Consider the following 20,850-nt stretch of genomic DNA (forward strand, 5'->3'; position numbering starts at 1 on the left):
TAGCAATAAGAGTTGTGCAGTTTGGGAGTCTTTTAGATAGACCCACTGAAGGGGTACTCCAGTTGCCTCACCCCGTGTCCCTGTTCAGCATGGAAGACAGAGTGGTCAGTAGCCCTATTCCCTATTGGCAATTTGGGTAACCCCTTCAGAGGATGGCGTGATTAAGAATAGGAGGTAGGCTGCCAGCACTTGGGAGGCAGAGGCAGGTGGAGTTTTGTGAATTCAAGGCCAGGCTGGTCTACATAGTGGGTTTCAGGCCAGCTGGGGCTACAGGGAGACCCTGTCCCAAAAAGCCCCCCCCCCATAAAAAGAATTCCAGCTTATTCCTGGCATGGTGGTGCATGTGTTTAATCCCAGCATGGGAACCAGAGGTAGGCAGATCGCTCTGACTTGCTCTGACTTTGGGGCTAGCCTGGGCTACGTAGTGAGTTCAGGACAACCAGTGCTACATAGTGAGACCTTGTTTACCACTGCTCCTGGCAGCTTCTAGTTATTGTGAAGACCTCTGCTTCTAGGCATCAGCTGCTGTTTCTTATTCTTTGACTGTGGTTGGAGTTGGTGAGGTCATATAAACTGGCCGCCCTTAGCTGGTACTGGCTGCAGTGGCTCTACCAGGGCTGTGCGCGTAGAGTGGTGCTCTGCACAGGGGTGCTTGCACACTCACTGAGTGGCCACAGCAGGATGGAGTGGTGTTTTTAGGAAGAAATGTGTGTGTGCATCTGTGGGAAGCAGGGTAGATCCCCTGCATTACCCCTCTGCCTCCTGGGTGCCCAGCACAGGAGCTTTTACATCTCTTCCTTCACTTAAGCTTTGAAATTGCAAGGTTAGAGGCTCATTTTTCCCAGGGAGGAAAAAAGAGTGAGGTTATGATTTGCCAGATTGTGCCCAGCCTAACAAAGAGTGCTCATGGTAAGATTCGAATTCAAGACAGCTGTGCTCATGGTAAGACTTGAGTTCAGGACAGCCGTGCTCATGGTCAGACTTGAGTTCAGGACATCCGTGCTCATGGTCAAACTTGAGTTCAGGACAGCGTGCTGTGCTCTCAACCCCACTGCTTCCTGAAACGCCTGCCAGGATGTTCACAGTGCCTGCCTGTGGGCCAGCCGTGCTGCAGGTAGTCAGAGCTCTTGCTTGCTAGACATTTCCTACATAGGTGCAAGGCAGGAAGGGAATGTGGATATTAAGTAGGCTGTCACAGTGTGGTCAGGATCGTTGAATCCTGCCTGTTGTAAAGCTTCATTCAACCCAGCTTAAAACTCAGCGTAGAGGTGAGATTTCAGAAACCCAAGTTCACACAATTCAAAGGCAGCAGCTAAAGGAAGGCTTCAGTGCTCTTACTTTGGCCTCCGTCTTCTAGGTTACAATCAAAATCTGCCGTGGTGACCCTCACAGTCCCCAGGACCAGGCTGCCCCCTGGCATGGCCTTGGGTTTTTGCAGCAGTGCCTCGATAGCCCAGGACAGCAGAAGCCTTTGTGGCTGCCACGTGACTCCAGGAATAAAAAGGCACTTTACTGTGCCAATGTCGGGTCAGTGTTTTCGTATAATTCAGCAGGAAAGGTGCAGCTCTTGGCTAACAGAGAAGAGAAGCTGGGTCTGAAACAGTTCTGTCTGGTGTCTTAACTTTCCATTCCTGTTAAATGTTCTCAGTCAAACCAACAGCATCATCACAGAGAGAGACCATCTGCAGGGAGCAGGGAGGGGAACGCTGCGTGTAGGAAGAGCCTGTGTCGCAGGCAGTGCACCAGTTCTCTGACTGCGTGGACATTGCCATCTGCGGTTCCTGGCCTTCCCACCATTGCTTTGCCCTGTAAACTCCCCATCTTGGGGTGAGCTCCTTAGGCTGACCACCTCCCCTCCAAATATCAGTGCACTGCCCCCCGAGAACTGTCTCTCGCAGCATGTTCAACTTCACCACCTTCATGAAAGAAAGTTTCCAAATGTCCCTTTTCCTCAGTGTAGTCATGGAGGCTGCCTACCTTCTGGCACATCCAAGTTCAGGCGCCTCTCAGGGACCTCCAGCCTTCTTGGTCTGTGTTGTTGCATCTTTGGTAGCCCTTGTGCTTTCAGATAAGAAGAAAGTGCCATCGTAACTTCACTTCTAAAGTCTGTATCTTCTTGGGTTGGGGTGTAACTCGGTGGTAGAATGCCTGTCTGGTGTGTTCCAGACCATAGGTTTCCTCCCTGCAACTTGCAGTGTAGAACAGGCTGGTGTCCAGCTCACAGGAGATCTGCCTGCCTCTGCCTCCCTAGTGCTGGGATTAAAGGTATGCATCACCACAATGCAGTCTTAACCAGACTCTTACTCTGGGAGCATTATGTTGATTTTTATCGATTAGATTGATTGTTGACAGATTGGTGATTATGGGAGATAGGGTATTATTGTGCAGCCCAGGTTGGCCTTGAATTCAGCTCTTGTGCTCCACAGTCAGTTGAATCACACTGTAAAACTTGTTTGTAATATCTGTTGGTGTTAAAACCCAGAGCTGAATTAAAGTGATCGGAACAGAAATGGGGGTATGATTGGGAGCCTTGTTGTGGAGTCTCAGGTGGCTCTGAACTTCTGCTGTGTGTTTTCAGAGGGAGCATTGAGGGAGGGAGCATGGAGGGGGCACTGCAGGGGGAGGGGATGCTAAAAGAAGGAGCACTGAAGGGAGACACTGAAGGAGGGAGCACTGAAGAAGGAGCACTATGGGAGGGAACACTGCAGGAGGAGCACTGAAGGAGCACTGTGGGGGGGCATTGAGGGAGGGGACACTGTAGGAGGGGACAGTGTGGGAGGAGCACTGCAGGAGGAGCACTACAGGAGGGGGCACTGCGGGGGGCACTGCAGGAGGAGCACTGAAGCAGAAGCATCACAGGGGACACTGAGGGAGGAGCATTGCGGGAGGGAACACTGCAGGAGGAGCACTGAAGCAGGAGCATTGTGGGAGGATCATTGCAGAAGGGGCACTGCGGGAGGGCACTGCTTGCTTACTTGTCCCATGGCTGTGATAAAACACCCTGACAAAAACAACGTGAGGGAGGAGGTCTAGTTTGACCTGTGGTCTGAGGTCCATTAGGTGGAGAGGAACTGGTGGCGAGAACTGGAGATGGCCAGCCACGGTGTGCGCATAGTCAGGAAGCAGGAGATAAGTCCTGGTGCCGAGCTTGCCATCTCCTCTTTATTCATTTAGGACCTCAGCCCATGGGGTGGGCCTTCCACCTCAGTTCACCTAATCGAGGTGGTCCCTCCCAGGAGTCCCAGAGGCTTGTCTCCTAGGCTTCTCTGTCCTGTCAAGTTGACAGTCAATACCATCAGAAGGAGGAAAGAAACCTTGGTGATAATTTGGATTATTTAGGGATCAAGTCTAGTTTCATCTGGATTGGTAACAAATGAAAAAAAAAAAAAAAACGGCATTCGAGGGGAATTAACCAGCACCGTCAGGCAGGTATTACTTAGCTTTTCTTTGTATGCAGGGATTACGGTTTTAGTTATGTGAGGTGCAGAGGCAGTTTCTTCTTTAGCCCACTTAGGGACTCTTTTCTGACAGAAATAATAAAAACAAATTAGGAAACAAAAGTGGGCAAGGGGGACTGGAGAGATGGCTCAGCCGTTAAGAGTATTGACTGCTCTAGCACCGTCAGGCAGGTATTACTTAGCTTTTCTTTGTATGCAGGGATTACGGTTTTAGTTATGTGAGGTGCAGAGGCAGTTTCTTCTTTAGCCCACTTAGGGACTCTTTTCTGACAGAAATAATAAAAACAAATTAGGAAACAAAAGTGGGCAAGGGGGACTGGAGAGATGGCTCAGCCGTTAAGAGTATTGACTGCTCTTGCATAGGACCTGGGTTCAATTCCCAGCACCCATATGGCCTACGAACCATCCTTAACTACAGTTCCAGGGGAATCTGAAGCCCTCTTCTGACCTCCGAGGCATTGCATGACATGGGTGCACTCACATGCATGCAGGCAATACACTCATACACATAAAATAAAAATAATAAATAAAATATTAAAAAAAAAACTGGACAGGGAATCACTATGTTGCATCTGAGTAGATGTGAGAACTGTAGGGGCCCTTATTCTGTCAGTGAGGCACTAGGCTGGGCATGATGGTGCACACCTGATCCCAGCCTTTGAGATGTGGAGGCAGGACGATCAGGAGTTCCAGTCATCCACAGCTACGTGACACCTGCCTAAAAAGCTATGTGGAGGGGGAAGGGGAGGAGGCAGGAACGATGGCTTAGTTGGTAAAGCACTTGATGTTTAAGCATGAGGACCTAAATTTGGATCCCTGGCACCCACATAAAAGTTGGCAGGTGTCCATAACCCCAGGACTGGGAGACAGAGACAAGCAGCTTCTGAGACCTCACTGGCCGGCCAGCCTAGCAAAGCACTGAGCTCCAAGTTTGGTGAGACGCGCCCGGTGTGGTGGTGCACACCTTTAGTTCCAGCGCTTGGGAGGCAGAGGCAGGAGGATCTCTGTGATTGAGGCCAGCCTGGTCTACATTGTGAGTTCCAGGCCAGGCAGAGCTACACAGTGAGACCCTGTCTCAAAGAAAGAAGGGGGTAGTGGTTGGACAGTGATTGAGGAAGACACCCGATGTCAGCCTCTGGCCTCAACACTCACAGGCATACATGTGCAGGCACATGTGTACACACCCACACAGTTGCATACATAAAATTCGCATGCACACAGAACACCATGCACACACATGAAGGAAGGAAGGAGGGTGGGTAAACAGGTGGAAGCTGTGCTGTGGGCTCCACACACAGTACAGTGCTCTGTGTCTCTTCCTGTATGAGCCAAGTGATTACCTAGATCACCTCCTTCCTATAATAAATGTTTTATAACTAATGTGTTCTCCAGTGTGAACTTTCACAGTCTAGAATAGAGTTATATCCTAGGCTTTGAGAGTTAAAACCAGATTTTCCACCTACGTAAAATGTGTCAGGACTTCAAAAAGAGCCACTCTTGCTCTCGGACCGTCTTCTATATTGCAAGACATCCGGCAGTCTGGTCCCTTCCCACTGTGTGTCAGTCACCGCCCTCACACATTACCACACCTGTGGAGAAATGCTGTTTTGGCAGGTCAGAGTGCCTTTTGTCCTCTGGATCCTCATTGCTGAGCTGCCTGTGCTTGCTTAGTAACTATCAGGCTCTTGCTGTGTTCTGGACACAGGGAAAGCAGCCAGTGGTGGAGGATCACACAGCCTGGCTGAGCAGTCTGTAGAAACTGCTCTTGGGTCCGGGGAGAGCTCTGTGAACTGCAGACCTGTGAACAGACAGGAAAGACAGCCATGGTTGTTCCCTGGGCTTCCCCCCTTCTAGATGGAAAGGAAATTATAAGAATACATATCGTATCTCACTGATCATCAGATAAGTGCGAATTACAACAAGCTGGTATCTCGCCTCTGTTAGCCAGGGTTTAAAAGCGTTCTGTTGGTGTTAGAGGAGGCAGTGTACATTAAGGCCCTGCAGAGCTAGAGAGAGCTCAAGGGTAAAATGCTTGGTGTACAAGGATAGGGGCCTGAGTTCAATCCCTAGGACCCACGTGGTAGAAGGAGAGGACCAGCTCCTGTGAATTCTCCTGACCATCATGTGTGCACCGTGCACACACATACTTATATTCCCATTTTGTCTTTGCTGTCATGGTCTGCTGTCCCAGCCCTTTATCCCAGAGGAGCCCTGTCTCTACTCCCACTTGAGCATGGGCACAGTGGCCATGTAACAATCTGTGCCTCTTGGTTGTATCTTGCCCAGCATTGTCCTTCCCATTACGGACAGAGAAACACTTGTCATGGCACAGAGCACAAGTGGATTCAAGGGGCGTGTTATGCTCCATTTGTTGTAGCAGAGAGTTCAAATCCCAGCAATCAGTAGAACAGTGTATCATTTGGGTTTCATTTATGATACGTGTCACCAGCGGTAGTTTAAAATAATTTAGGAATTTAAATAATCCAACATGAAGAGTCCCCGGGTACATCAAGTTCAATGTGATAGCAAATGTGCTCCCCTTTTGTAAAATAACATGTTCTAAAACATGTAGGTGTGTGTTCATAAATATGTAGACGTATAGAATGGGGCTCTGCAAGGGAGACTGCTAAGGTGGTAGGGGGAGGGAGCCCATGAGGGCCTTACTTTAAGTTCTGTTTTAGTTTTTCTATAATACTTATAAAACCATTGGGCGGGTTTGGTTTGGTTTGGTGTTTTGTTTTTTGTTTGTTTGTTTTGAGACAGAGTCTCACTTATGTCTCCCTGACTAGCCTGGAAATCATTATATATTATGTAGATCAGGCTGGTCTTGAGCTCAAGGAGATCTACCTGTCTCTGTTTCCCAAGGGCCAGAATTAAAGGTATGTACCTCCATGTCCAGCCCCCATTGAGCAATTTCAAGAGTTATTACAATATTTAAAGAAATTAGTGGAGTGTGATGGTTCACACCTGTAATCCTGAAGCTAAGCTGGGCTACATAGTGAGTTCCCTACATAGTGACACACTATCTTCCAAAAAAAAAAAAAAGCTGGGCATTGTAACACACGCCTTTAATCCCAGCACTTGGGAGACAGAAGCAGGCAGATCTCTGTGAGTTCAAGGCCAGCCTGGTCTACATAGTGAGCTCTGGGTCAGCTGGGGCTACAGGGAGACCCTGTCTCAAAAAGACCAAACAAAATTTTCCAAAAAGAACCATCTCACCCAGGGATGGCTCAGTGGGTAAAAAAAAAAAAAATTGCCATGCAATTCCTAGAGCCCACGTAAAGGTGGAGACAGTCAAGTCCATAGAGTTGTGTACACACTTACACACACACACACACACACACACACGAATAAATTAAATCAAATAAAAATATAAAAAGTCATCTCCTGTTCGTCGACAACCTGAAATTCAGTGCTTTGCCTTTTCTGTCCTTAACAGCCTCTCATTTGTTCCTTGATGATTTCAAGGTTTTAAATATAGTATGAGTGGTTGGGTTAGTGGGTGGGGTGGCAATGGATAGACGATGAATCCTCACTTGCCAGCCATACCTCTTCTTCATACCCACTCAGAATTGCCATTTACATGGCTAGTGGGCATCTGAGCATTGTGCAGAGAAACTGATTTCCGGGGCTGGAGAGATGATGGCTCAGTGGTTATGAGCACTGGCTGGTCTTGCAGAGGACCCAGTTCTATTCCCATCTGTAACTCCAGTTCCAAGGGACCTGATGCCCTCTTCTGACCTCCACTGGCATTGCACAACATAGGTACACTTACACACATTCAGACAATACACTCATACACATTAAAAACTTAAAAGATAAAAAGAAAGAAAAGAAACTCTGATTTCACTACCCTCTCCCAAGCCTGTGCCTCTGGCAGCCTTTATCTCGTGTGTGTGTGTGTGTGTGTGTGTATAGCCCTGGCTGGCCTAGAACTTGCTATGTAAAACTAGCTGCCTCAGACTGGCAGCAGGTCCCCCTGCCCCTGCCTCCAGGTGCTGAGGTCATGAGCATGCACCACCCTGTCATCTTTTGTTGTTCTTTACTTTGATCTTTTTAAAATACTATTTTAGGTTACAGAAATTTTGAATAAAAGTACATAGACCCACACACCACCATCCCTGTGGATCACTAGCCTTTCTCGTTATCACTGTCCTGCCAACATTGACATGGTTTCTCCACAGGCTGTAGTTAACTCTAATATTTTTTTATTTATTTATTTTTATGTGTATGAGTGTTTTGCCTGCATGTATGTAGGCATACCACGTGTGTACAATGACTGTGAAGGCCAGAAGGTGGCGTCAGAGTCCCTTGAACTGGAGTTACTGATGGTTGTTAGCTGCCATGTGGGTGCTGGGAACTGAACCCAGGTCCTCTGCAAGAGCAACCAGTTTTCTTAACCACTGAGCCACCTCTCCAGCCCCCATAGGACACTTTAGAGTTTACTCTTGGTTTGTACATTCTATGATCTTATTTGATGTTTCCAGACAGGCTATCCCTGTGGCTGGCCTCAAACTCAAGATCCAGGTCAGGGTACTTGCCATTAAATCTGACATTCATTCCCCAGGACTCACATGGTGGAAGGAGACAACTGGCTTCTGCAAGTTGTCCCCTGACCTCCACATGCCTATGCCCACATCAGGAACACTCACATGCCTACGCCCACATCGGGAACACCCACATGCCTACGCCCACATCGGGAACACCCACATGCCTACACCCACCCACGCATGGCTGTGCTGTCTTTGCGTTCCTGCTGCTCGAGGACCTCACTGGGCACTGTCAGTGTTTAGACATGGCAGCTAACAACAGTCTGTAATTCCAGTTCCAGGGCATCCAATGCCCTCTTCTAACCTGGGCGGGCATTGCTCATGTGGAGGCAAAAACATTTACACACATAAAATAAAAATAAATTAATTTAAATAAATAAATAAATAAATGTACCGTGCTGTTAGCACACTTTCAGTACAAATAACTATCCCTAAATTATCTTTCAGCCATATTTTAAAAACTGAAGTAAAATAATGTATGATCTGAGTGTGGTGGCTCACACCTGTATTCCTAGCACTTGAGAGGTTGAGGCAGAGGATCAGGAGTTCAAGGCTGTCTTCGGTTTTCTGAGACCCTGTATCAAAAAGAAAAGATCTTTTTATTTGGTTTATCACACGTAATTGAATGTCGCCACCAGCGAGCAGTTAATTCAGTGGCTAAGTGTAGAAGTTGGATTCTGCTGGAGAGTACTGTACTGTCTGAACTAGTTTGTGTTGGAGCCCTATTGAAGAGCGGTTGAGTTACTGGGCCAGGAGCCAGTCTCCCGCTAGATCAGATGGGTCCAGCGGAGTCTTCCAAAGCGGTTGTTGGCTTTCCCGTCCAGTGCCACATTCCAGGAAGGGTCTGGGTCCTTCAAAGGTGTCTGTAGCCTACTCTCTCCATTGTTGCCAGTGTCGCCAGTGTCCTTCACGGGAGCTTCAGCAAGACTCACTGCAGACCCCGCCTCTGAGCTTCCACCACAGTGAACTAGAGTCTGCTGGCTGGGGAGCAGTGTGTGGCTTCCTCTTCACTCAATGATGTTACAAAAGTGAGCTGCCTGCAGAGCATGTCTTTGGTTCTGTCTCTCCTTACAGAGATACGTGTGTGTTTGTGTGTGTATGTGTATTCACACATGTATGCATGTGAAGGCCAGAAGACAGTCTTGGCCATCTTTCCTCAGAAGCCATCTACCTTGTTTTGTGCTTGTTGAGCTATGGTCTCTCCATGTAGCCCTGGTTGGCCTGGAACTCACAGAGATCCTCCTGCTTCTGCCTGTAGTCCCAGCACTGGGAGGCAGAGGCAGACAGATCTCAGAGACCAAGGCCAGCCTGGTCTCCATAGTGAGTTCCAGCCAGAGCACATGAGATCCTGTCTCGAAAAAAAAGAGAGGTAAAAGGAAGGAAAAAAGAAAAAGACGTCTGGAAAAACCTAATCAGAAGAAAACTGGGATAAATCTCAATGAAAATAACATTTAAAAGTGACAAAGGTTGCTGGGCGTGGTGGTGCACACCTTTAATCCCAGCACTTGGGAGGCAGAGGCAGGCAGAGCTCTGTGAGTTCAAGGCCAGCCTGGTCTATGCAGCGAGTTCCAGGTCAGCTGGGGCTACAGGGAGACCCTGTCTCAAAAAGACCAAAAAAACCCAGCACCCACATGGCAGCTGACAACTGTGTAACTCCAGTTCCAGGGGATCCGACGGCCTCTCTGTCCTCACGGGCATTGCACAACATGTGTGCACTTACCTACATGCGGGCAGTACACTCATACACATAAAATAAAAATGAAGTATTTTTTTTAAATGACAAAAGTTGCAGAGGTAATGCAATTGGATAGAACCCCTTACAAATTGAGCAAACAGGTGTGTGAAGAGGGGCCCTCCTACCTGAGGGAGAACAGGCAGCACACATGGAAGGACTGTAGAGACTGACAGTGTGTTAAGTCAGAAAAGCATTAACAACCCCAGAGCATCTGTATTATGGGCTGTACACATTGTGATACAATGTAGTAAATCAGAAATGAACAGCAGGGCCAGCTTGAAAGAGAGAGACACACATTTGCATGTTTCCTGCTAATCCGGAGTTAAAGCACAAATCCTAACCGAAACTAACAAGCTGTGAAGCTGGAAGTCCCCCACTGTGGTGGGTGCGATGCAAGCAGGGCCCAAACTCTAGCACCAAGAGGAATAGACATAGGTGAAGCAAGTAGTTAGCTCAGGAAAGAGAAGAGGGAGCAGAAGCAAGGCCAGAACCAACAGGGAAAAGGAGAAATGATAGCAAAATCAAGTTATTTTATTTGCTTCATAAAGAAGATAATGGGTTGACAAGATGGCTCATTGGCTAAAGAGACTTGTTGCAAGGTCTGATGACTCATGTTTGAGCCCCAGGACCTGTATGTTGGAAAGAGAGAACCAACTCCTGAAGGTTGTCCTCTGATTTCTAGTCACCCAGTAACAAACATGCACACTCACACTTTAAATGCATTATTTTTTTTAAAAGACTGAATACTGTATATTCAGTCTTAAAGAAACTTGAGTGGCGTGCCAAGTGTGGTAGTGCACGCATGCCTTTAATACCAGCACTCAGGAGGCAGAGGCAGATTTTTCTCTGTGAGTTTGAGATCAGCCTCATATACAGTAAGTTTCAGGCCAGCTACACCTGCATAGTGAGACCCTGTCTTAAAAAAAAAAAAAAAAAAAAAAAACAAAAAAAAAACCCAAAGAAATTGAATGGTAGTTGGACATTACAGTGCACACTTGGGTAGAGGCAGAGGGATCAAGAGTCCAAGGCCATCTTTGGCTTCATAACAAGTTCAAGACCATCTCAGGCTACATTAGACTCTGTTTCAAAATAAATAAATGGAGGGCCTGGGTTCCATCCCCAGCACCTCAGAGCAAAAATAAATAGAAACGGATGTGATAGAGCTTTACACTGCTTAAACTGACTCAAAAAGGGAATGGGGGGCTTTCCAACAGCAACACCAAGTGTGCAGGGAACCAGGGTGGTGCGGCACTCCGGAGGTGTGGGAAGCCTGGTGTTGCCATCTGCCACACCACAGATTACTCCCAAATCAGTGGTTTGAAGTAGCAAGATTTCCTAATGCTGACAAGCCTGTGGCCTGCTTGCTGTGTTTGCTGCTGGCTCCAGGTCAGGAAGGCAGTTCTGATCTGGCTCCCTCTCTGAGCTTAAGAGACTAGCTGATTGTAGGCAGCTCAATGGAGAAACTGCAGTCTCAGCCTTTGGGATACCCACTCAGGCCTATTCACAGAGTTCCAGCCAGAAAAGTGGGAAGCTTGAGGCCTCTGGAGTCCTGAGCTTGGAGCCAGTGAGCCTTTCCACATTCTGTCGACCTATAGGTGAGGCCAGACCAGGATGCAGTTGGAGGTTCTGTCTCGTCTCTTAGTAGGAAGAGCTGCTGATCACATTTCAGAGGATGTGGGTGCAGGGAGAGGGGGAAATGGGAGCCATTTGAACGGTTGATCTACTGCGGAGCAACTTGATAGCATCCGGGGAAACTGCAAGTACTTGCAGCTGGGACTCAGAAGTGTGACCTTGGTAAAGACTTGGTGAGGAAGCATGGCTTTTTACCACATTTGGTAATGGAACTAAGCAGAAAAATGGACTAATAGTGGTAACTTCCCAAAACAGGTATCTGACAGCTGAAATGAATTAGCTGGCACTATGTGCATCAGCCAGTGCGGCCAAAACGCAGATGTGATGAGGGAGGTCATAGAAGGTGTTTCTTGTTAAGGGGGGGAAGGGGCCTTCAGAACATACATTAGTACAGGTGCATACCTGTGTGGTAAATGAGTAAGACAAGCTGCGACACACAGAACAGCCAGTGCTGTCCTGCGACCAAGGACCAGTATCAGTGGTCAAATGCTTTTTGTGTGAGTATGCATGAGTGTTTTCCTGCATGTATGTAATATACCACATGTGCGCAGTGCTTGCAGTGGCCAGGAGAGGGCATTGGATCTCCTGGAACTAGAGTTAGGGTTGGTTGTGAGTCACCTTGTGGGTGCTAGAACCAAACCTGGCTCTGCAAGAGCGGCTAGCTCAGCACTTTTAACTGCTGAGACATCTCTCCAGCCCCCATGGCTTAATTCTTTTAAGAGAATTAGGAGAACCTGGGTTCAGCCATACGGCAGCTAATAACCATCCACAACTCCAGTTTCAGGGGCTCTGATGCCTTCTTCTGACCTCTGAGGGCATTGTACTTACATACATGCAGGCAGTACACTCATACACATTTAAAAAAGAAAAATAATATTTTAAAAAAGAAGGGCTAGAGAGATGGCTCAGTGGGTGCCTGCTACCAAGCCTGGCGACTTGAGTTCAGTCTTAAGGACCCACATGGTGGAAGGAGAGAACCTACTCCTTCAGGTTGTCCTCGGACTGCCAGTTGAGCGCAGTGGCATGTGTGCGCACGCACACACAAATACTGGGACTGGAGAGATGGCTTCTGCCCTGTGAGTTTTCTGCCTTGAGGAACTCCAAGTTAGCAGCACCAGTCCAGGCTTCAGGTCAGCTTCTTGCTGATTGTTTTATACTTCTCCTTGTGGTCACAAGATGATTGTAGCCGCTCCAAGTAACAGGTTCCCCCCAGCAGGCAGGAAAGTGTAGGGTTTCTTTTTGTGCAGTCTATCATAGTGGGAAATCTTTCTTGAAAGTCCCCCAGAGACAGCCTTCTCCCAAGTAAGCCACAGCCCTTAACACAAAAACAACAAAACAAGTCCAAATCCGAAGTGTACAATACATCAGTTCTAGTATTTTGATCTAGTTAGTAAAAATAAGAAACTTCCTTTTTTTCTTTTTGACGTCTCTTTTTCTTGGCGGTGTTTTGTTATCAGTGGGATGTGCCTGCAAAGGCCAAGCTGACCCAGTGGGCTCAGGGGCCTCTCCCCTGTGTGTGTGTAGCTTGAGCAGAGACATGAGCAGGAGGGACCCTCTGGGCCCCCACCACAAGGAACACTGCTTTGCTGTTTGGGGAATCAGCGCCTTCCAAAGTGGGTGACTGGCTGGCACAGATGGTTGCCTTGCCAGCAGGAACTACCCTCACTAGAGTACCCAACTGTTTGGTCGCTCTTGCAATACTGGGAATTTAACTGAGGGCCTGGTGCATGCTCGGCAAACCCTCTACCACTGCACTTCCTCCCCAGTCCTGTACTGAAGGCTATTGAAGTTCAAGGAGGTTCTCTGCCTTGTGGAGTAATGAAGGACAACATGATGGGACTCCAGACGTCTACTAGCTTTTAAATAGACTCCCTCTCTGAATCTGGGCTTTTGACATAAAGATTGATAGTGACTGCTTTCACATGATTTGAAAAACAAGTCCATACCCGCACCTGACTGGACTGAGCTTACACATGCCGAGTCAAATGTCTGAGCCAGGTGTCTGTCAGATGTAATGCTGACGCCTATCCTGACCTGCATGTGGGATCATGTGAATGGTGAAAATAGCTCTGCTCAGATTGCTGCCAGCTTTGAGACTGCCCAGTTGAGAACTGGCTTCCAGAAACTAAGAAAGTAAGGTAAAGGGACGGTCTCAGGTGATGTTGCCAGTGAGGAATGTTCTCCATCAGCACTGTGACTAAACTGAAATCTGTTCTTATTTTATTATTATTATTATTATCTATTATTTATTACTATTATTATTGCTGTTGTGTGTCTGCCTGTGTCTGTGTGTTGTGCTGGGGCTTGAATCCACTCTACCACTGAGCTACTCCCTCATTCCTAAAATCCTCTTTTGTTGTTTGGTTTTGTTTTGAGACAGGATTTTCCACGTATCCTGGAACTCCTTGCAAACCTGCTTCAGACTCCTAAATTTGGGATTACAGGTGTGAATCTATGCCTGGCTCTTGAAATCCTCTTTAAGGGCATTTCTTCTAAGAAAACTGATAAGCTAGGCGTGGTGGGTCCCCTGAAACTGAAGTTATGGACAGCTGTTAGCCATCATGTGGGAGCTGGGATTCAAACCTGGGTCCTGCAAGAGCAGCCAGTGCTCTCGACTGCTGAACCAAGATTTCTACCAAATATTCTATAGCCTGTTGGTTTAAAATGTAGAGAAGGGTGCTTTTCTTTGCTTTTTTGCTTTTTTTTTTTTTTTTTTTGGTCTTTTTGAGACAGGGTCTCCCTGTAGCCCCAGCTGGCCTGGAACTCACTATGTAGACCAGGCTGGCCTTGAACTCACAAAGATCCATCTGCCTCCCAAGTGCTGGGACTACAGGCGTGCACCACCGGATGCCCAGCGAGAGAAGGGTACTTTTAGTGTTTATAAATTGATGTGCAGGAACGGCCCTCACTGTCAGATGAGTTATTTGGTTACACTAGACTTCACAGGGATAAAGCTTTATCGTACCCAGACATGCTTTCATATTCCAGCCTCTTCTGACACAGAGCAATTGCTGTAGCTATCAGCTATCTTTGTAGCTGGGGATGCAGCCAGGTTGGCAGAGTGCTTGTCTAAGCACATGAGGCCCTATGTTCAATTCCCTCACCCCATAAACCAGTGGCACGTGCCTACAATCCCAGCACTTGGGAGGTGGAGGCAGGAGGATCAGGAGTCACATAGAGCAACATAGAGAATTCGAGGCCAGCCTGGGCTATGTGAGTCCCTCTCTACAAGAAAGAAAAAGGAAAGAAAATAGAAATTACTATCATTAGACAAAAGTTTTAAATTTTATTGCTTTAATAATAATGTCATAATCATAAATTGATTTGTGGCCTTAATGTTTGGACATTGTTTCCATTTCTAAATACTTTATTTTCTGTGATTTATTTTATGTATATGACTGTGCTTGCATGTATGTGTGTGTACTATGTGAGTGCATTGCCCATGGAGGCCAGAAGAGGGGATCAGATCCCCTGGAGTTACAGGTATTTGTGAGCTGCCCAGCATGGGTGCTGAGACCTCAACTCAGGTGCTGTGCAGAGCAGCAAGTGCTCTTAACGTCTGAGTCATCTCTCCAGCCCAATTTAGAAAAGTGTGTATCAGCCAGACAGTAGCTGCTGGCGAGAGTGTTCGTTCATCAGAGCAGAAAGGTGGTGATCACAGGTGTTGTGACTCAGTCCCCCACCTACACAGCTCTCCCCCAAGCCTCACCAGTGAGAGGCAGGTGGTGGAAGCACAAGGACACACATCAAGAGGTGACTTGAGCATGTTCAGGCTGCCTGGGATCAGAGCACAGAGCCTGCTTTCCAGTCAGGCTCTCCAGGAGCAACCCCCACCCCCGCCCCTAATTCAGGTCACTCCATTGGTGAGTTCATGAAGTAGCTGGCTTTGGGGGACAGTTATTACTAAAATACAAGAGAAGCAGTTACGTAAAAAAAGTAACACCAAGAGGCAGATGGGTGAGGGGATGTAGAATAGTCTTGAAGTGGCATGTCCACCACAGCAGTGGCTAGAATTCCTTGACAGGTAATTAACAGATTGATTTCAAAATGAGTCACCCAGGAATCTAGGCCTTTACATCAGCCTCTGTTGTTTCTGTGATTAAGTATCTCTTAAAGATTTTAGAGTATGGGCCTGGGAAGATGACCCAGTAGTTAAGAGGGATTCTGTTTTTGCATAGCACCCAAGTTCCAATGTTCACAGTGCCCACATGGGCTGTTCACAACTACCTCTAACTCGAGCTCCAGAGTAGCTAACGCCCTCTTTTGGCCTCCACAGGTACCTGCACACAGGTACATGTACCCACCCACAGACACGCCCATATACAGGGTCTCATTATGTGGTCTTGGCTGGCCTAGAATGTTCCATGTAAACCAGTCTGGTCTTGAACTCACAGAGATCCATGTGCCTCTTCCTCCCAAGTGCAGGGATTAAAGGCGTGCACCCCACACTTGACCCTAAAAATAAATCTTTCCTAAAAAAATCAGAGTACTCATTTGAATTTTTTTTCATTTTCTGCAAACTTACTGAGTGCCACATATATTTGAGAACTATTTCTGCCTTAATTTTTTATTTGCTACACAATCACAGGTGAGTCAGCATGGAAACAAGTTGTGCACTAACTAGCCCTGTATCCCAAGGTTGTTCTTAGACCCGCTTATCTCTCCTGCCCCAATAAATGCAAATAAAACAGAAAAAAACAAATGCCAGAAAGACGCAGCCTGGCTGGAAGGAACGTACTTGCTTCGCTTGCACGGCATCTATTAGAAATGCAACAGAGGGAGGGAGAGCAGGCTCAGCAGTTAATGGCAAGCACTGCCCTTGGAAAGGACCTGAGTCCGGTTCTCAGCACCCATATCAAGTGGTTCATTGCTGCTTGTAACTCCAGTTCCAGGGGATCTGTTGCCCTCTTCTGACCTCTGCAGGCATCTACAGGCATACACACACGTGCATGCACACACACACACACACACACACACACACACAATTAAATTCTGGGTGTGGTGACGCATGCCTTTAATTGCAGCACTTGGGAGGCAGAGGCAGGTGGATCTTTGTGAGTTCGGGGCCAGCCTAGTCTACATAGTGAGTTCCAGGACAGCTGGGGCTACAGGGAGACCCTGTCTGAAAAAAGACAAAAAATAAATATAAAAATAAAAATAAATTCTAAGCCAGGTGTGGTGGTGCACATCTTTTGTCCCAGCACTGGGGAGGCCGAGGCAGGCAGATCTCTGTGGTTCCAGGCCAGCCTGGTCTACATAGTGTGTTCCAAGCCAGCTGGGGCTTCAGGGTGACCCTGTCTCAAATAAATAAAAAAATAAACTTTAAAAATCGAAGTGCAACAGTGAAGACCTGCTCCTCCCCGTTCTCTGTGGTTGATCTGCTTCAAGTGAGGGGAGCCAGAAACCTCTCCTGGAGAGGACCGGAAAGGAAAAGACCCCAAGATCTGGAGCTTTAGAAAGACGTGGACCTACACAGGGCAAGCTGCAATGCAGTGCCAGCCAAGGGTGGAGTCGCAGCACTGACCCGCAGCTATCACCCTGAGGCCTGGCTCTGCAGTCTGGGGAAAGCAGCCTTGACCAGAACATGAATTCACTTTAGATAAAAGGAGTTTCACATTCTGACCTGATGAAGAACATTCTAGATATCCAGAACATAAATGAAGAAATAGCTTCTGTTTTAAGATAGCAAAAAAGTCATGGGACCAAAAGTGTGTATATAACGGAGGCCAGGTGTGGCACGGGCCTTTGTCCCAGCACTCAGCTTTCAGGAGGCAGAGGCCGATGGATCTCTGTGAACTCAAGGCCATCCAGGGCCACATAGCATGTAGCCTGTCAAAAAGGGGGCGGGCAGGATTGGGGTCGGAGGGGTGCTGGAGAGATGGCTCAGTAGTTAAGAGCACTGGCTGCCCTTGCAGAGAACCAGGGTTCCATTCCCAGCACCCACGTGGTGGCTCACCACCAACCCTAACTCCATCCATGTTCAGGGGATCTAGGGGATGGCTTCCATGAGCATTCCACACATGGGTGCACTTACGTACATGCATGCAAAACACTCATATACACAAAATAAAAGTATATATAATGGAAATGGAGATGTGATGAGAACGGGCAGAAACTGTCCTGAGTGTACCTGAAAGGCAGTGACTGGACCAGACTGGAAAGCTCCTCTAGTGCATCCAGAGGACATTACAACCAGAAGGGCCTGCAGACAGCAGAGTGCGGGGTCAGCCTCTCTACGGGTGTCGTGTTCTCCTGTCACTCTCCCTCTTTCACTTTGTCCATTCCTGTCATGACACCCGTCACTAGGAGGACTGTGCACCACTGATTTTATTGTCTCACCATTTTTCAGGCTGCTGACCTCTTATAGCCTTTTGTACACAGACAGCCAAGGATACGTCAGCCGCCTCCTGCTGTCACTGGGTTGTGCATTTTAGCCTGGGCATAGCTGCACCTCTGGTATCTGCCTTATTTCCTGGCTCAGTATGTAGTTGTTGCATGAATGAATAAATGAGTTAATACATTTTTGATATAGCTTCATTGTCCTCCACGAGTCACTTTCTCTGTTTGGCCAGTTTTTCAGTGGGGAGAAAGACCAAGAGGAACTCTGCCGAGTGTGCCTTGCTGTGAGCACTCGGATATGATGTGCAGCAAACCTTTCTAGGAGCGACCTCCCTGGACCTGGAGTCCTCCAGAGCTGCATGAGCATTTTTTATTTTAATTTTTTGTTTATTTGTATTTATGTGTATGTATGTGTGTCTGTTTGATTACCACATATATGTGGGTGCCTGTGGAGCCAGAAGAGAGTGTCAGATCCCTGGGAGATGGAGTTACAGGCAGTTGTGAGCTGCCCGCCATGGATGCTGAGAACCAAGCTCTGATCCTCTTGAAGAATATTAAGCATTCCCAACCACTGAGCCATCTTTCCAGCCTCCATAGTTGTGGGTCTTCTGTTGTTGGTGGTGGTTTTTTGAGACAGGGTCTCCCTCTGTAGCCTTGGCTGGCCTGAAATTCACTGTGTAGACCAGGCTAGCCTCGAACTCACAAGATCTTCTTGCCTCTGCCTTCTGAGTACTGGGATCAAAGCTGTGTGCCATGTCTGCACTTTGGCTTTTTTTTTTTTTTTTTTTGTTCTCTTTTTTTTTTTTTAATCTTTATTTTACAAGACTGTGTAGGATATCTCAGAATGGGACCAGCAACATAGTAATGTCATTGAGTTAATTTTTCTTTCTCTCTTTTTCAGGCTGGAGTAAAAGGGACATTGGGAAGATTAGTTGGAATTTTTGAGGTAAATCTGTTAATGTTGGTATAGTGGCGTATTAGTCCTCATTGTCCTGATTGTGGAAGGGGGTCACCTGTGTCTCACTGAATTGCAGAACAAGACAGCATTCAGCAGAGAATAGCTTTCTTTGCTTTTTATTCATGTGTTTATGTGGGCGCACATCTGTTCACATGTGTGTAGAGGCCAGGGGTCAACCTCAGCTGTCATTCCACATGAACCATCCACCTTGTTTTTTGATCAGAGCCTCTCAGTGGCTTGGCTAGGCTGAGCTCCAGGGGACCCTCCTGTCTCCCCAGTTCTGTGCTGAAACTGCACAAGATTACACCACACCAGCTTTTTATATGGGCTCTAGGAATGGAATTCAGGCCCTGGTGCTTGCAAGATGATCATTTATAGAGCATTGTTTTCTTCTTCCTGATGCTCCTCCTCCTCTTCCAAGTGGAATGAAGGGCATGTAAGAGTAGACAGGAGAGGTAGAAAGTAACATAGCAGTAGGCAAGTGGCAGAAAGGAAAGAGGAACATGAGAAACGGGAAGAGAGGAGCAGGGAGAGGGAGAGAAGCAGGCCTCCCAGCTTCTGTGCGAATGTTCTGGCCCTGTCCTGCCAGGCTGTGTCTGGCCTTTATCTGCTCAAGTGTATAGGAAACTACATTCCTGCAAAGTGGTTGGCCAGGACTGGAGCATTTGCTGCTCTTGTAGAGGACTGGGGTTCGGTTCCTGTCACCCACATGGTGGCTTACACATGTCTAACTCCATTCCAGAGGACCTCACACCCTCTTCTGGCCTCCATGAGCAGCCACATACATGCAGCATATACACATAGATGCAAATAAAAACTTTTTTTTTTTTTGTCTTTTTGAGACAGGGTCTCCCTGTATCCCCAGCTAGCCTGGAATTCACTATGTAGACCAGGCTGGACTTGATCTCACAGAAATCTGCCTGCCTCTGGAATTAAAGGCATGTGTCCCCATACCTGGCTGCAAATAAAAATCTTTAAAAAAAAAAAAAAGTGTGCCTGAGAGCACGCCCTTCGATTCAGACAAGATGGAAAGCAGAGGGCACCTGTATCCTTGGTTCTCTGGATGGGTGTGTAGGGATGTCTGTCCTCAGCCCTCAGAGGGAAAACTCCCTTTCTGTCCTTCTCTGTGCTCTTCAGAACCAGGAGAGGAAGCACAGGACCTACGTCTATGTACTCATCGTCAAGGAGGTGCTGGAAGACTGGGAGGATTCAGTTAACATTGGTAAGTCACTGCACCAGCTGGAAGGGGCTCCCACCTCACCCTCCAGGCCACAAGCACTGTCTGGCCACAGGGAAGCCGGTGCCAAGAAAAACGGGAAAGTATAGGTTAGTGAGCCAGCACCTACTTTTGAAATCAAGAACACTAGAATCTGAAGTTCTAGAAGGAAGGTTGAGAACATCCTGGCCTGGGGCCTCTGCCCAGCTGGGCCTGTGCTGACTGACCATGAGGACCAAAGGTGAGAGCAGGCACAGACGTGTGTCTCGTGACTCATCCACACTTCTGGCTGGGGCACACTTCAGTAGTAGAGGGCGCGCTCAACATGTGCAAGGCCCTGGGTTCCATTCTCAGCACCACAGACGATTCAGAAATTAAATATCAGAGCTGGAGAGATGGTTCAGTGGTTAAAAGCACTGGCTGCTCTTTCAGAGGACTTGGGTTTGGTTCCTAGCACCCACATAGTGGCTGACAACCATCTGTAACTACTTCCACAGGAGCCACACCCTTTTCTGACTTCCATGGATATTGCATGACCTGGGTGACTTATAGTCATGAAGGCAATACACTTATACACGTAAAATTAAAAAAAGATAAGTATAGGCCGGGTGTGGTGGCGCACGCCTTTAATCCCAGCACTTGGGAGGCAGAGGCAGGCGGATCTTTGTGAGTTCAAGGCCAGCCTGATCTACATAGTGAGTTCCAAGACAGCTGGGGCTACAGGGAGACCCTGTCTCAAAAAGACCAAAAAGAAAGTATTGGGGTTGGAGAGATGGCTCAGCAGTTAAGAACACTGTTCTTGCAGAAGACCTGGGTTCAAATCCCAGCACCCACATGGCAGCTGTCTATTAACTCCAGTTCCAGAGGCTCCAACAGCCTTTTCTGTGTCCTCCACGGGCATTGCATAACACGGGTGCATTTACCTACATGCAGGCAATACACCCATACACATAAAATAAAAA

The 20,850-nt window shown here is 47.6% G+C and overlaps 1 protein-coding gene across 1 annotated transcript in view; it reads left to right on the forward strand.

Moving 5' to 3' along the window:
* The window catches only part of Nudt3 (nudix hydrolase 3), an 80,970-nt gene that overhangs the window by 49,597 nt on the left and 10,523 nt on the right, over positions 1–20,850 (forward strand). Inside the window, exons 3-4 of the mRNA XM_008840131.3 lie at positions 18,616–18,660; positions 19,810–19,894. Coding sequence (XP_008838353.1) covers positions 18,616–18,660; positions 19,810–19,894 — 130 coding nt within the window. The remainder of the gene's footprint in view (positions 1–18,615; positions 18,661–19,809; positions 19,895–20,850) is intronic.

This window comes from Nannospalax galili, unplaced genomic scaffold (assembly GCF_000622305.1).
Source record: "Nannospalax galili isolate Female #2095 unplaced genomic scaffold, S.galili_v1.0 scaffold538, whole genome shotgun sequence".
Taxonomy (NCBI): domain Eukaryota; kingdom Metazoa; phylum Chordata; class Mammalia; order Rodentia; family Spalacidae; genus Nannospalax; species Nannospalax galili.